Source organism: Trypanosoma equiperdum (assembly GCF_001457755.1).
Source record: "Trypanosoma equiperdum strain OVI genome assembly, contig: ctg_233, whole genome shotgun sequence".
Taxonomy (NCBI): Eukaryota; Euglenozoa; class Kinetoplastea; order Trypanosomatida; family Trypanosomatidae; genus Trypanosoma; species Trypanosoma equiperdum.
This window is the reverse complement of record NW_027124125.1, coordinates 178-15,251: the sequence shown is the minus strand read 5'-3', so window position 1 is coordinate 15,251 and position 15,074 is coordinate 178. Positions and strand designations below refer to the sequence as shown.

Genomic DNA, 15,074 nt, shown 5'->3' with positions numbered 1-15,074 from the left:
CTTTGAGCTGCACCTGAATGAGGGCGAAAGGCAACAGGAGATAGAGGGGAGCGGGAGCTTAGTCTCTGCCTTCGCACAGGGTATGGATGCCCCAACTACGATTGTAATTCCGACAATCATTATTGTTTTACTGTTGCTTATTTGCTTTTTCGCCCCTTTCCTCCTCATCACGTATTCTTCTTTTTCATTTCCTTTAAGCGACACCGTTCTTTGTCCACCCACAGATTTCTTTCTCCCTAAAAGTTTTTTATGTAAAGTCGCGCATCCATCCTCCATGTCACAGTATCTGAACCACACGATCCACGAGTACCTCACTTCCACTAGGCTATTTGACCACTTCCTGGCTTCCCCCACAGTTAGAACTGTTCACCGACGTTTGCTGGTAGTTCTTCAATTTGTGTGGCGTAGAACTGCTCAATGTCACGCAACAGCCTCAGTTCATCGTGCTTCACGAAACTAATTGCCAGCCCCTTCCGCCCCATTCGCCCCGTGCGACCAATACGATGGATGTACTGTTCACGGGAGAAGGGCAAGTCGTAGTTGAGTACCAGCGATATCTGCTCGACATCAATACCGCGTGACCACAAGTCCGTTGAAATCAACACACGACTTTTGCCCTCGCGGAAGTTTCGCATAATCTCATCCCGCTCCGCCTGGGGCATATCTCCATGCATGAAACTAACGGTGAATTTCTCCTTGGTCATTTTCTTCGCGAGTTGCTCTACTTTCTTGCGGGTATTGCAGAATATCACGGCATGAGCAATGGTCAGAGTATCGTACAAATCACATAATGTATCAAATTTATTCTTTTCTTCATCCACGGAAACGAAGTACTGCATAATGGAATCTACAGTGATCTCGTCGCGCTTCACAAGAATGCGCACTGGTTCTGTCATGAACTTCTCCGTCATATCCAGCACATCCACCGGCAAGGTAGCAGATACAAGTACTACTTGAAGTGGCGGAATCATACGGTAAATATCGTGTATCTGTGCTTTAAACCCCTTTCCAAGCATTTCGTCCGCCTCATCCAAAACAAGTGTTTTGAGATGATTAACACGCAGATGACGGCGCTTAATCATATCAAACACGCGGCCGGGGGTACCAGACACGATCTGCACGCCACTCTCTAAGCGCCGGAGATCATCTTCTATGCTTTTCCCCCCAATGGCGGCATAAGCAGAGATGCCCATGTAATGGCCTATGTTATTGCACAAGTCCTGAGTTTGTAGTGCCAGCTCCCTTGTGGGGCTCAGAACAAGTCCCTGTGTCTCACGTAATGTGGGTTCACTTGCCTGCAAAAGACAAATACAGAATGCTGAAGTCTTTCCCGAGCCTGACGATGCCTGTGCTACCAGATCCCGCGACTGTAGGAACGGCGCAACGAAGCGCTTCTGGATGGCGGTAGGTTTCTTGTAACCGTAGCCATACATACCGTGAAGCAGATCTTTTTTTAACCCCATAGCTTCGAAAGTGGGTATGGTTGGAACATTTGCCTGCATATCCGTCTCCTCATGAAGACCCGCCCGCTCCTCCTCGTCACTCCTTGCGGTTGCTGTCATTGCTTTCCTGCGCCGCCCGACTAGTGTGTTATATATTATTTTTTTTCGTAAGTTGCTGCGCTCTGTTGTCCGCAGGCCTCTGTCAACTTCCTGTGGGTAATACCACTTATTTTCAGGTGTCAGGCAATGCAGAAGGAGAGCGGGGAGAAAAGACAGCGGGGGAAAAAGTGGAAAAGGAATAGATCATTGAAGAAGGAAAATGGTGGTCCAAGGTAACTCATGTGCAAACACCGTGCTAAACTGGCAATACACAATTAACACATTACAAAGGACGGCCCCATCGCCCTTCACAGCGTGGGTTGAGTAGCATGTGACTGTACAGTGATATGTAGAAAAAAAAGAGGTAGCTTGGGACAGCTATACAACATTCACAACATTATATCATCTACGGCAGCGCCTTTGCTTCGGTGCAGCGCCTCACGTAGTTCTGCAATGACGTCGGCGCTGCGCCTGCAAGCCATCTCGAGTTTGCCAATTTTCTTTTGCAGCGCTCGCGTCAACTTCATTTTTTCGTTGTTCGTGACATTTTTAATCAGCCGAATCTCGTCCCTGTGCTGTTCTTCCATCATACAGCGCAGCGCCCTCTCCTTGTCACGCTCACCCTCCGCTGCTGCAATCTTCCTTTGCGCATCGTCAAGAACAACAGTCCATTCTTTCAATTCCTTCAAAAACCCGTCTTTGTCATCACGGAGTTGCTGCTGGAGGGACGCGATGTGCTCCTGATACGTGCGGTTCTTTTCATCCCACCACGTCTCCTTCGTGCGTACTTGATCTTGTAGCTGCTCTTCACGTAAGGCATGTTCTTTTTGCTGTGTCTCCACGCGGTCTTGAAGTACAGTATTCTTCTCTTTTAAGGTATCGTTAAGGCCCTCCAGATCGCGGCAACGGTCCACACTACGTTCCAGTTCCATTCGCACATCTTGCAGCTGCTGCTGCAGCTGGCGCACTTCCTTCGTACGTTGCCTCATGTCTTTTTTCGTGCGCTTCACCTCCACGGTGAGGACTGCATGCCGACGTTGTTCTTCTGCAGCTTTGGCCTCCAGGTCGTCCCTCTCCACCCTGTGGCGGTTTGTTGCTAAAACCAGCTGCTGTCGCATCATACGTTCCCGCTCGACGTACTTCTGCCATTCTGTTTTGAGTGCCGCGTGTTCCTCTCGCAACGCATGCAGGTCGGCACATTCCCCCTGCCGATCGATCGAAAGCAGTGACAGCGGATGAGGGTTGCCTTCATCCGTCCTATCCCTAAAATCACTTTTATCTAATGCACGGGTATTAACTTCCGTCCTTTCCGGGTGTTGCAATACACGGACGCAGGCTCGCGCCTGGGAAAGACTAATTTGCATCTTCTCCCTCTTCTTTTGTGCTTCAGCCGCCCTCCCGTGGGCCTCCTGCAGCTGCTCATCAAAACGCCGAAATGACCTGAAGATAAACGCCAAAATTCGAAGTAAATCGGCACTCTGTTCCGCCATCAAATCGAGACGAGCGCTTGCGCCCTCCATCAACAGCTCCTTCTCTTTCCTTTCATGAACCGTCAGAGTCTGGTGCAACATGAGACTGTCAACGGCCGTGTTTGCCTTCTCCTGCCACATTTCCAAAAGCCTTTCCTGTCGATGATGCTCCACCAAGTGCTGCTTCCGAACGAGCTCCTCCTTCTGACGGTGCTCCCGCTCTACATCCTCGTATTCTAACCGCAGCAGGTCCCGTTGTATAATAGCGGCCTGCGTGTGTTGAGCCGACGAAACTATAGTGGTATACGATAACTCACTGGTTTCTGCGATGATACGGCGTTCCCGTTCCTCATTTTCCATTAGCATAAATCGCGCAGCTGTACAATTATTTATGGAGACCTGTAGGAGTGCCCGTAGTTGTGTCTGCAACTCGTAGCACATCATATAATGGGCGATGAGGGAATCTACAACGTCATTGGCGGGGTGATCCAACTCGGAGTTCATGTTGAGCGCCTCACGAGCCCGCACGAGGGCACTCTGCAGCGCATTCCTTTCCCTTTCCTGCTCCTGAATGAACAGATGCTTTTCTTTCAGTTCTGTCTGTAACGCCGCAACAAGCAACTTTAGAATCCGCCGCTCGGCCTCACGATCCTCTTCGCCGGTTAACGTTTCATCTAGTTGTTTTTGTAGCCGCCTGTTGTCACGGTAGAGCTCGAAGATGTCCTCATCCTTCTTTCCAATCACTTCGTAGTAAGTCTTCACCACGTTACTGACCTCTTCCATCTATTCTGCATGGAGGACCTACGACGTGGGTAACCGGCGGGGGCCGTTACTTTCCCGCAGGTAACGCATGTAATAAAAACAAGGGAAGGAGTAGGTTATAAAGGGGGTTTTAGGAATATAGAGGGGATGATGTACGTTCCACCAGTTAGCGGGAAGTGTGGTGGCACAATGACCGCAACAGCGCATCAATTCTTAGAAGGGCCCACAAACCGGAGAACTGAGATATCCTTTCCCTTTCTTCTTCAACTTGCTGAAACACCACACACTGAGAAGTAGGGCAAAACTCCCCTTTATGTTAGAAACAGCAGGTGCGACTCAAACTGTAGTGGTTACCGACGGCCGTAAAAAAGTGTCGAAGAACAATGGGAGAAAAGCTAAAAACTGAGTACTACCATTCAAGTCTATTCCCTCTGTCCACGGTAGCGTGATCCTGACATCACATGGCGTGAAAGACCAAAGATCACGTGTCACACACCTTTCTTTTTTTTCAACTCCTCTCTCGACTTGAGGCAAGAGTTGCAGGAACGTTGCCGCGCAAAAGTTCGTGGTTCTGTCAATCGTCATTGTCATCACTAGAATCAGCTCCCAGCCGGTGAACCGCTTCAATATCTTCTAGGCGTTCCAACGCCTCCTCAGAGAGCCCCTGTTTTTCGGATGGTCGGTGCGTGGCGCTTGTCAGTGTCCTTCGCCGAACTAATTGTTGTTGTTGCTGCTGGGAGTGTTGAAGCCCTTGTCCCCCGTGGAGTTTTTGACCGACTTTTGCTGCTGCACGATATAACGGCGTCCCTGGTGCTGGCTTATGATTTCTCTTGGGGAACTTTGTGCTATGAATTGGTTGGCCGCTCGCCAAACATGCTTCAAACTGCTCAATTGCTTTCGAAGTAGAACGAACATCCTCCACGTCATCCTGGATATAGGTTCCCTGGAGAAGTGGATCCCCTTGTGCGCTCATTGCTCTTACGAGGGTTTTGTTACCCTTTGTATGTTCCTTCTTATTGCAGCGCGGCCACCAGCGAGGCAGAGATAGCAAAGGAAAAAAACTGAGGGAAATAGAGAGAGTGCACCTGACCGTCACCCACCTGCATTGAGAACGGCAGCGAAGCACCGATGTCAAAATCTTATTCACCAATGTGATGGTGGAACATCCTTAAACATAGCGCTGCAGCGATACAGCTAGCAATTCATTATTCAAACAACTAAGCAGGAAAAAAAGACAAGCAAAAAGAAAACATGCGGGGAAATGTCGCAGCATTCTTGCTGCACAACGTTTTACGGATTTCTTGAGGTCACCCCCGCTTATGTTGGTTTGCAGTGGACATCTTTACGCGATGTCCTTTGACCATGCATATATGTATACAACTTCCCCTAACCCCCATCCGCGTTGTTGGTATTTTTTAATCCTTAGAAACCTGCAATTGCAACAGACACCCACCCCAACATCATTGTGATGGCGCCGACAGGAGCCAGAGGACCCACTTGTTTTCCAGGGACTCCCAAGCAGATGGCATAGACGGTACCGCAAAAGATCGCTGTTCCAGCGAACAATAACACGAAACTGCGGTTGAGCCACTTAGCGGCGCTGCCTTCCGGATGAACTGACTTGCAAACGGCAAAGATAGCCATCATTGCTGCAGTGTGGATAAGGTTGAACTGAACTGCGTAGTCCCAGGCCCGTCTGTCTTTCTCAGGAAGGTTCGGATGTAGCCAGTGCGCGCCAATCGCCGCAGCTGCGACACCCATAAAACCGAGAAGGCCAATGATGATCATCGGAGTGTCCCCTATCCTTCCCATGGTTGTGATCTCCAATGTATCGCGTAGACTTACGTTCTTGCCCTTTTCAATACCCTTTCGCTTTTGATTTGGAGACAAATGGGGTAAGACAACAAGGTACAATTCATTTCAACTCCCCAACGTAAGGAGAGTTATACAAGGACGGATGAAATACAATGAACAGTTTCCGGTATTTACTCGTTATTGTGGTGTTTCAGCGTGTGTGGGAAGGCGCGGCCAGCTGATGGCCTGGTCACTTCAATCAACCTGCAGAGGCAGAGAGCGGCAGACACCGCAAAAAAAAAAAGTTAGTATCCTCGAAACACTTTCGAATTCAACAATCCGATGCGCAGGTGAATTTCCGTGCATCGCAAAGAAGATATTAAAGCTCTCTCGTTACAGCTCTGAGGATGCCACTAGTAACGCACTGCGCTCGACAGCGCAAACCTTAGTGCCTCTTCAATACGATTCTGAGACTCAGACGCATCCATGCCTGCGGCGGTGTCCTGCAGAGTAATAGTGGATGCCGCATTACCGCTGCCAGTAGTTGTACCACATCTGAGTCGAAGAAACTGCAGAGCGAACACGTTCAACGTCTGACGCAACTGAGCCCCACTGAACCCTACCGTGCCGTCAACAAGCCGACGTGTCAGCGCCTCCATACCATCCATGCCACATCTTAGGTTGCCAGCGGCTTCCGTTGCTGCATATGCAGCCCAGGCAACCCACTCTCCATACACCACGCGGCGTACTAATCGAAGCCTCGCCTCCTCGTCCAGGGGTGGGACCTCCACCATCGTGTCGAGCCGACCAGCGCGTAAAAGCTCACCATCTAACGTGTGTACAACGTTTGTTGCACCTACAAAGAGGGTGAAATAAGAGCTGTCCTCACGTGCCGCATCGAGCAAGTTAAGAAATTGCGAGACAAGTCTCGAATCGTGAACAGATGCAGTTCGACTACGAGCGCCGAATGCTGCCTGGAGTTCATCAATAAACATGACGGATGGGCTTCGATCTCGCGCGGCGTCGAAGAACTCCCGAAGGCGCCGCTCGGACTCGCCCATCTCCGCTTGGATCAGCTGGGGGAGGTCGAGGTAGATGAAGGAAGCATTGAGTTCCGTTGCTATCGCCCTCGCAAGCATCGTTTTCCCCGTCCCCGGTGGACCGTAAAGGAGAACCCCCGTGGATGGTTGAAGCCCAAAGCGCTGGTACACCAAGTTCGACTGCAGTGGCTGCAATACGAGGCGCTTAAGCGTCGATTTGGCACTGTCCAAACCAGCGATATCGTCCCACCGTGTTTGCTGGACGTCCACGTAGCCAACACTCCGCCGAAAGTCCCTTGCAGCCGCGGAATCGCTCGCCGCGAATGCTCGGATCACATGCAGTGATACATTTACAGCTAACCCTACAGCGTTTGAAGCATTTGAATAGTCGCTGCTTCCATCATTTCTAGCTGAGTCAGCATCCTCGTTGGAAAGCAATAGGCGACCCTCCTCGGAAACAACATTGCAAAAGATGCTTTTCGCATGCTCAATGATTTCGACCAGTCCTCTGTAAATAATGCCGCCTGTACGTGCTGCCAAAGCAGTGCACAAGGTGTAGGGAAGGTCACCATGTTCTGTAAAGAACGTGAGGCGTTCCCGCTCCGTTGGTGTGTTCAACGACACGTGGGAGCAGAATAGCTTTGCTCTGGCAAAGGGATCTACGTCATCGTACGAACCACTGAAGAGCGTTACGAAAAGGACCACCTTCAAATTCATAGCACTCAACTCACCCCGATCGAATAGCTCCCTTCCGCGTAGCACATCATAGAGATCACACAACACGGAGGGGTTAAGTGGTGCCACATCAACCACTAGTCCTGATTTTGGTCCACTGCCTTGAGCAGGAGTCGCAGCATCGCTGGTGGCTGATAAGAACAATTCCATATGATCGAGAACAACGAGAACAGCAAACTCGGTACCACCACTGACCCCTAAGCCGCCGCTGCTGTTGGGAAGCGACAGTTCCTCGTTCATAACCGCTGTCTGGATAGCCCTACGGATATCTTTTCGAAAAGCCGTACTCCCATCCGCATGACGCCTTGATAAAGAATGGGCCAACGAAGGCATGACTGCTATGACATGGCGGTGAAAATCTTGTGTGCGGACCTTTTCAGCAGCAGCTCGTACAAGATAACTTTTACCGTTTCCGGAAGGGCCGCAGAGCAGAAGAGACACTGCTTGGGATGGGTACGGCCAGTTGGCGAGAATGCCGCATATCAGATCCCGTGCATGCTCAAATGCTGAAGGTGGGGTCGTTCGCCCCACCTCCCCCACCACTCGCAAACCCTCCTGAGAACTGTTGTTAAATGCATCATTTCCCCCCTTGCGCATGCAAAGCCTCTTCCCTATTGTGCTCGCTAGCGAATGTTTTTTTGTTTCCCATGGACAAGACGAGAAAAAAATGTGTAAGGGATGCCATTTAAACAACAAATAAGTACATAAGTCTAAGATCTGCCATTTATTGCATAAGCGCATACAGATGTGAGGGAGACAGAGTTATCATTAGCCCACCTTTGGATCACGCAATGAGCGTTAGCGGTAGGCCAATTATCCGTTAAAATACACATCGCTCGCTCGCGCGTGAAACCATGTTGCTGAGAACAGATTCTTTTCACCGAAGCTCAATGGAAACAGAGCCCGTGCACTCTTCCGAGGACTTGCAGTCGGTCCTTAACGTTCAACAACGTCCCCCCTCTCCTGGGGGGGGGGGGGACAAGAGCCAAAACGAGAAAAAAAAACACATTGCTGATTCAAGTAAAGAAATACAGAACAAAGAGTGTGCGCGTATATGAGCGAAAAACGCAGGCCCCCGCCACAAGCGTGTGCCACGAGAGCTACACATACACGTTCTGTTTTCAATTTTCTTTATTACCTTCCCTCTTTTTCTCACCTTTCAGCTGTGTTTGTAAAAAAATCATTCACCCCGTACAATTCTCCATCCTCCTCCTCTTCATCCCTTTAGTTGCACTGTATTAAACGTCCGTATGCTGGGAGTTTCTTCTCACCACAGTTAAAGGAAGGCGAAAAAAACATGAAAAGGTGAAGGGCATCGAAGCTACAAGAGATCCTCACTCGGGAAGTTTAAAAATGAGCACTTGGTGTGATTTCCCAACCGCCAAGTGGAACGAAGCAATTGCCACACTCAGTCCCCGCATCGAAAGCGGTAAACCCCCCAAAAAGAAGATCGAAACATAGGGATGAGAAAAACTGTAAACACCATGAGGGCGTTCACAATCCCCCCTTACACGCTCAACCGAAAGAATAAGCTGGAAAAGGGACGGTTGCAGAGGGACACTATTTAAAATTATTTATCATTAGTCGAATTCTATTTCGTTCCTTCCTCCCTTCCCAATGACCACTCGCTCATCCTTCAGCCAACAAGCGCAATCAGTAACCCCAACCATTCCCGGAAGGGAGAGTACCGCGGAACAAAACAAACTTGTCCCACTCCACGGTTCATATTTTCCAGCGACGTGATAGGGAGCAATAAAATATATAAACGGTTTTAAAAGACCCCTGTAACCTTCCGGAAGGGGGTGATAGAAAGGCAAAAAAAAAAGAATACTTTTTGTTAAACAACACGTCCCCTCCTTGCTACGTTGGGACTGACGCGGGAGCCACGGGGTTGATATTTGATCCCCACACGTCACACGATTCATACAACCAAAGAAAGGGCACTGACGAAGATGGCGAACACGGCAGCTAGACATGATAGAGTCATGGCATTGTCGTCGCAAACTTCTTCCCACTTAGGGCACACAATGCGGCCTTCTGAAAAGGTTTTATCGGGTGTCACATGCCCACCCTCTGGGCACACGTGCCAGCTATCATCACCACTGTAACGTATACTAACTCCCCTCCTCTTTCCACAATGAATCTCCACACATATGTCGCCAACATGAGTAGTGAAGGCAACTAGTCCTTCACCCTTAACGCAACGTGAACTCTCCCCTATGCGGCTACCGGGTAACAGCTCCCGCCGACCATCTCGGCAGTAGCTATCCGTATAGGGTTCTACAACAGGGCAATAGTCCATTAGATTATTGTCACTGCCTCCTACCCAGGACATCGTGAAGTATCGCACACTTTCCTCTATGGGTACGGCATATGAATGCACAGTGCAGCGCCCAAGTGCTTGTCGGTCATGTGTGCAGGACAGCGTTTCCGCAGAGTCGTTACAGAACATGTCTGGGAAGTTTGTTTCATTGTTTTCCATGCATTTTCCCTCTATGAAACTGCAGCCCGCCCCATGGCCCCATCGCATACGTTCCCCTTTCTCCCAATTTACCCTATAAAACCCCGTATCAAGGAAAAAGGCCAATGTTAGCTCACTGTAGTGACTAACCCCCATGATGGCAGTCATTAGATCGTCTCTTGCAATGCGGCGTTTCCAGTGCGAGTTACGTACGCTGTCATCCCCATTATCTTCCAGTTCCATGCCAGTGATCTTGCCGCAACCGTAATATTGACGTGCCACCTTAACTACATTGGGTGTCTTTACAACCTTCACAGAGGACTTACCTCGGATATTTTTTGTACCCACCATGTTGAGCTGCTTCATGGCTTCGAAATTGAAGCCAAGCACGTGGGCTATTTCGTGGGCGACGGTCCGAATGTACAGGTACGACTCAGTGATTGCGCTAGGAGAGAAATTTATGGCCCCTGCGATTGGACGCCCAGAGAGAAGCGAAGCACATGTTGTTGCGTAAGCGGGACCATCGTGAGGCGCAGGCCCAGAAGCCACGTACAAAATAATATCCGCCTGCGGCACACCGACAGAACGGTGATGTATGGGAACGGTGAAACTTTTACACGCAGGTGAATCAAACTCTGGAACGACGATGTTGTCGATTTCCATGCCAACAAGAAGTCTCTCGGCATGTAAGTGGATAGCACTGGGAAGGGCGTGCTCTGTAAGTATTAGTCGTTTTTCATTCGTCAATACATCGCCAGTTTTGCAGCGCAAAGTCCCGCCCATAAAGTCGGGCCGGGGGACGCCGGCCACCACGCAATACTTCAGTGAGTCATCAAGGTCCTTCGCCGATACCACGATGCGAATAGGCTTCCATTGAGAGTCGTTTGCTTCCATATTAGCTACCGACTGATCACTCAAAACTACAGGCGATGTCCCATTAGAAACTGGGGGTGACCCCTCTGAACTGTCGCTGTTTCCCAGGCAAAGGGAAGCAAAGCTCAGCCAAAGATGGAAGAAGACAGAGTTGCTCCTACGACCCATACAAATTCGTGAAGTAAAAGATGTTCTAAGCTGTCCTATTCCCACTACTTGCGTGCGTAAGCGCATCGCAACACATAAGCGAAGACAAAGGGCAAATGATAGCAGGTTGTAAGAAAAACACTGGGCGATGGGGGTTTGTGAAAAACTTACCTTAAGCGCTATTCGCCAACTGCAACACGGCCGCCTACAGCCGGCAGTCAAAAGACAAACGGCGGGTGACGGCGAAACTGTAGCATCAGCGGTGCAGTACACCACAGGGGGAAAAGTTGTCATAAAGCACGAACAACAATTCAACTAACAGCAGGGGTTTGAAGCAACCCATTTCATTGGTTTCAGTTTTTATTGTGGTCCCGTAAGAGGGAGGAAAAAAAAGATCCGACCGAGTTTCTCAATATTGCGCCCGTGAGAAGAGAGACATCGGTGGAAATATTTTACAACTGCACCACAGTAATTCACAGAGAAGGCACACACAAAAAACTGCCCACCGGGTGATCAATCTTCTGGCACTCAAATAACTCCCATTACGGTTCAATGGTGGCGTGGACGACGCTCCCATCTATTGCCTGAGCGCCCACGACCGATCCCATACATGAAATCGACGTGAACACCTCTTCTCCAAGCCCCTCCACCGCAGAGTAGCCGAAACCAAGAGGAACACTCCTACCACAAAGGGTTGTAAGTGAAGCTGACCAAGGCCCCGCAGCCGTGCTCGCTACAAAAGATCCATTTGGTGAAACGTCACACCGCAGGGCACGCGTATGCTTAATAGGAACATCATCACCACGCTTGAGTTCGCTCACGAAGGTTCCATTGGCAACCGCCCCACACCGTGCTCGACGGGCCTTTAGAGCGCCCGACTCCAGTGCACCTATTGACGTTAGGAGTGCCGTCCCTCCTGTGTCTACCATGCCAATTGTGCCAAAGCTGTCACGACAGTGCCTCATGTCGCATACTGGGTAGGAAGTGGGTGATGAAAAGGAGCCAGTAAGAACGGCATCCTGAGCTTCCTTCCCCAAAGAACGGCGACCACTCTTCCTTTTATCGCTCGAGTTCGTCACGGCTTTCCGCAGGTCTGCAACCACAACTGTTCCGGCGAAATCTCCAAACCCGCACACAATTCGGAATCCATCATCCAGTGAGCAACACGACATCACACCTGTAAATAGTGGAGCAGTTGCAAGGCGCCGTCCGCACTTCGGTAGGGCAACAAATGGTGGCTGAGGCGGCCTGGTCCGCAGCAGCGGACCACCACCTGGGTCACGCCAGTCAACAACGGACAAGTCACCCGAAGAAAATCCGACGACCGCGCAATGCGGTCCCCAACAGTCCACCGCCGTTGCGTTCACAGCCGCGCAACCCACATCGAAGAAGCACTCCCTTATCAGCGGATCCAACCGCAGTTGGTACAACGCGTCCGGCGCCATTACGACCGCGGTGTCCTCATGCTCACTGTACAGCCGGAGGCGCTGTACCGGTTCACAATAGTCATCTGTAACTAAAACAGTGGTATCCACGCGGCTCCACGGTGTCATTTGAAGGGGCGTTGGCACTTTCCCCCGAGTTTGTTCGCCAGCGTCAAACCCAGCGCCGCGCGCCACGCCACCACTCCGGGAGGAAGTCAGACGCAAGTGCATGGCGGCCCCCCTTGTTTCCAACAGGGAATCACTCACAGCTGCGATCCCCGCCTGGCGCAGTTCCGCCCGCTCGCTATCGATATGCAAGGAGAGCAGCCGACCCCCGGGAGATGCCGACGTGGATAAAAGCGCGAAATCGCGGTTGTCACGGCCGCGGTGTTGGTCACGAACCACACAAGTGTGCGTACAACGCGGAGAGGATGAAGTGGGCGCCAGCGTTCCGGGGGTTGTCATCAGCCCCTCTGCAGGGGGTATTCCATGAAGAATACAGCTGTGACGCCACATGCCGCGGTATCTGAGCGCTACCTGCAGGCGAAGGATGAGGATACAGAAAATGGGTGAAAAGGAAGTCCTGGAAAGGACGCAAATGAATAATGAGCAGGGATGAGAAAAGAATGGCAGGTACAGCGACCTTTGCATGATACTCAAAGCCTTTGAGTAGCGTACGTGCTCGACGAAGCGTTTAGATCATCAACGCATCGCGGGTTTGTAGAACCTCTGGTTCGACGGCTGTTTCCTTCGCGCCCCGTTCAGCCCGGCTGCATGTTGAAGTGTTGCCCCCGCGCAGTACACCGGCCACTTGCAAGCAACAGTGCTCCCACGACCAAATAAGAATCTGCAATTAGTGGCCACCATCAACACCACTTATGTGACGATGCGAATTCCCGATGCCGCCCCCATCTTGCCTTTCCTCAACGGCTTTGGACCGGTGCCCGTTCTCTTTCTTTTCTGGTGTCGTGCCCCAGCGGAAGAGCTACCCTTGGGCACTGTAGGCGCCGGGACACCGTTCGCCGCACCGATAACGCCATCCTTCCTTCCGCCTGTCGTGGGGCTGCCCCCTTCGCTCACTGCAACAGCTTTCTTCTGCAACCTCTCATTCTCTGACCACGAGCGCACGTCTCCGAAATGAACACCAACGCTGTAAATGTCTCGCAGCTCTTCGGTTCGCCGTGGGGCAAAACGTCTTGCGAGGCGGATCGTTACCTCCCGCAGCAAATCGCGGTCGTTCGTTCGGGGCGCAATGTCTTCGCTCTCTTCAACCACCCAATGCGTGCGCGGGAGTGTGCGGCGTGTCTCGATCATGACCCGTCCCGTCACGAAGTCATGTTCCACAAGGTCTGTGTACACGTTGTCGAAGACGGACATTACGGTGTTGATAAACTGTTCGTCTGATACCACACGGCCAAACTGTGACTCGCGCCGTATATGGGCGGCCTTACATCTCGGCGGTTTGCGCAAAAGCGTGGTGGTGGCCTCGCTAGGGAGTCGAACGGTGCCATACGCTACAGAGAGGAAGAACTCCATCGTCGACTGCGACAGGCTGAAACCCAGTCTTACCTCCTGATCCGCAATCCCGCCGCATTTGGTAATGCCATAAACATCTTCCAGGAGCCTCGCCTGTGGCTTCCCAACAACAGGAATATCGCCCAACGAAAGGTTCTGCACAAACTCCTTTGCCTCCTTGTGCGACCTAATATCGTAACGCACGGTACCTACTACCCCACCGCGAGAATAGTCCTGTCGGCATAGTTTGTGTTTCCTGTGACACTCGTCGCACGCCATCTTCGCCAAGACTGGTGTGCAAGACAAACCGCACCACGCCCCCACGCGGAGCTCAGCGGAAAAAACACTACTAAGTAACTCCATTACATCCTCCGCCGTTGAAACGCGGCATTCCCCTTGGCATTCAAGCATTTGCTTCCGTTGATGCTCAATAATGGGGGTAATTTCTAATGACAACTCCAGTGGCCAACGTTCATCCATCACCAAAAATCTTGTGTACTCGGAGAGTTTCTGCTGGATGCTGCGGAAGGTTTCCACTGTAACATCTCCGGGCATACCGCTGGACAATTTACACAGCCGAAAGAATCGGAAGTGCAGCACCTTCCCAAGCGGCTGGACGCTTATCCGATACTTCATCCGGGACAACCGCCTGTGCAGGTCTAGTATCTTCATGTTTGGCGCGAAAACAAGTGTTCTATCTCTCGCAACGATATTATCGACGATATCCTGCGGGATCGAGTCCGTGAGGTGCAGGGGCAAAGCAAGCTTTTTCACGTCCACGGGAACAAGCTCTACATCCATGTCGCCATCCCGCTCTTTACCTTCGGCAAGGCACTCTTCACCAAACTTTCGTCGCCTTTCTGTCGGGGACGCGATCCAACTAGGCGCCTTGTTGACCCCCACAACATAGTTACTGTGGAAGCGCGGGGAACAAATCACATGAAAACATGAATATTGCCCAACAGCCCTCTTCACACTAGCAAACATCAGACGACTAGAGACGCAGCTGTAAATAAACGAAACCATCAGCAAACTACCGTTGTCGCTCTCAATCCAACAACAAACAAAAACTTCAACTACTAAAACAAAAACAACATCCGCCACCATTACACACACAAAAAAAATACAATTACATAAAAAAATATGTTGCAAGAGGAAAGCAAAGAAAAGAAGTGCAAAAAAACAGGAAGAAAAAAAACAAACTCCAAAAATATAGAAAAACAGCAACACAGAGAAACAAAAACACAAACATAATTGCAGAGGCCTTCCACTGCCATCAGCAACCAAACAAATCAAACCCGAAGATAAACATA

The 15,074-nt window shown here is 50.7% G+C and overlaps 7 protein-coding genes and 1 pseudogene across 8 annotated transcripts; all 8 read right to left on the bottom strand.

Annotated features, from left to right (window-relative positions):
• Positions 1–356: 356 nt before the first annotated feature.
• TEOVI_000076300 (ATP-dependent RNA helicase FAL1, putative) lies at positions 357–1,562 on the bottom strand (the record flags this gene model as incomplete). Its single annotated transcript, XM_067224116.1, has 1 exon — positions 357–1,562. The coding sequence occupies one exon, from the start codon at positions 1,560–1,562 to the stop codon at positions 357–359; it is 1,206 nt and encodes a 401-aa protein (XP_067080217.1).
• A 368-nt stretch (positions 1,563–1,930) lies between these two features.
• On the bottom strand, positions 1,931–3,793 carry TEOVI_000076200 (uncharacterized protein; the record flags this gene model as incomplete). Its single annotated transcript, XM_067224115.1, has 1 exon — positions 1,931–3,793. The coding sequence occupies one exon, from the start codon at positions 3,791–3,793 to the stop codon at positions 1,931–1,933; it is 1,863 nt and encodes a 620-aa protein (XP_067080216.1).
• Positions 3,794–4,346: 553 nt separating this feature from the next.
• Positions 4,347–4,745, bottom strand: TEOVI_000076100 (uncharacterized protein; the record flags this gene model as incomplete). Its single annotated transcript, XM_067224114.1, has 1 exon — positions 4,347–4,745. One exon carries the CDS (start codon positions 4,743–4,745, stop codon positions 4,347–4,349), a length of 399 nt encoding a protein of 132 aa, XP_067080215.1.
• Positions 4,746–5,194: 449 nt separating this feature from the next.
• TEOVI_000076000 (Protein of unknown function (DUF423), putative) lies at positions 5,195–5,584 on the bottom strand (the record flags this gene model as incomplete). Its single annotated transcript, XM_067224113.1, has 1 exon — positions 5,195–5,584. The coding sequence occupies one exon, from the start codon at positions 5,582–5,584 to the stop codon at positions 5,195–5,197; it is 390 nt and encodes a 129-aa protein (XP_067080214.1).
• A 395-nt stretch (positions 5,585–5,979) lies between these two features.
• TEOVI_000075900 (Cell division control protein 48, putative) lies at positions 5,980–7,938 on the bottom strand (the record flags this gene model as incomplete). Its single annotated transcript, XM_067224112.1, has 1 exon — positions 5,980–7,938. One exon carries the CDS (start codon positions 7,936–7,938, stop codon positions 5,980–5,982), a length of 1,959 nt encoding a protein of 652 aa, XP_067080213.1.
• Positions 7,939–9,262: 1,324 nt separating this feature from the next.
• TEOVI_000075800 (major surface protease gp63, putative) lies at positions 9,263–10,843 on the bottom strand (the record flags this gene model as incomplete). The annotated part of the gene is made up of 1 exon (XM_067224111.1): positions 9,263–10,843. The coding sequence occupies one exon, from the start codon at positions 10,841–10,843 to the stop codon at positions 9,263–9,265; it is 1,581 nt and encodes a 526-aa protein (XP_067080212.1).
• A 521-nt stretch (positions 10,844–11,364) lies between these two features.
• On the bottom strand, positions 11,365–12,897 carry TEOVI_000075700 (uncharacterized protein; the record flags this gene model as incomplete). Its single annotated transcript, XM_067224110.1, has 1 exon — positions 11,365–12,897. One exon carries the CDS (start codon positions 12,895–12,897, stop codon positions 11,365–11,367), a length of 1,533 nt encoding a protein of 510 aa, XP_067080211.1.
• Positions 12,898–13,122: 225 nt separating this feature from the next.
• TEOVI_000075600:pseudogene lies at positions 13,123–14,868 on the bottom strand (annotated as a pseudogene). Its single transcript has one exon. A coding segment is annotated over exon 1 (1,746 nt).
• Positions 14,869–15,074: the final 206 nt, after the last annotated feature.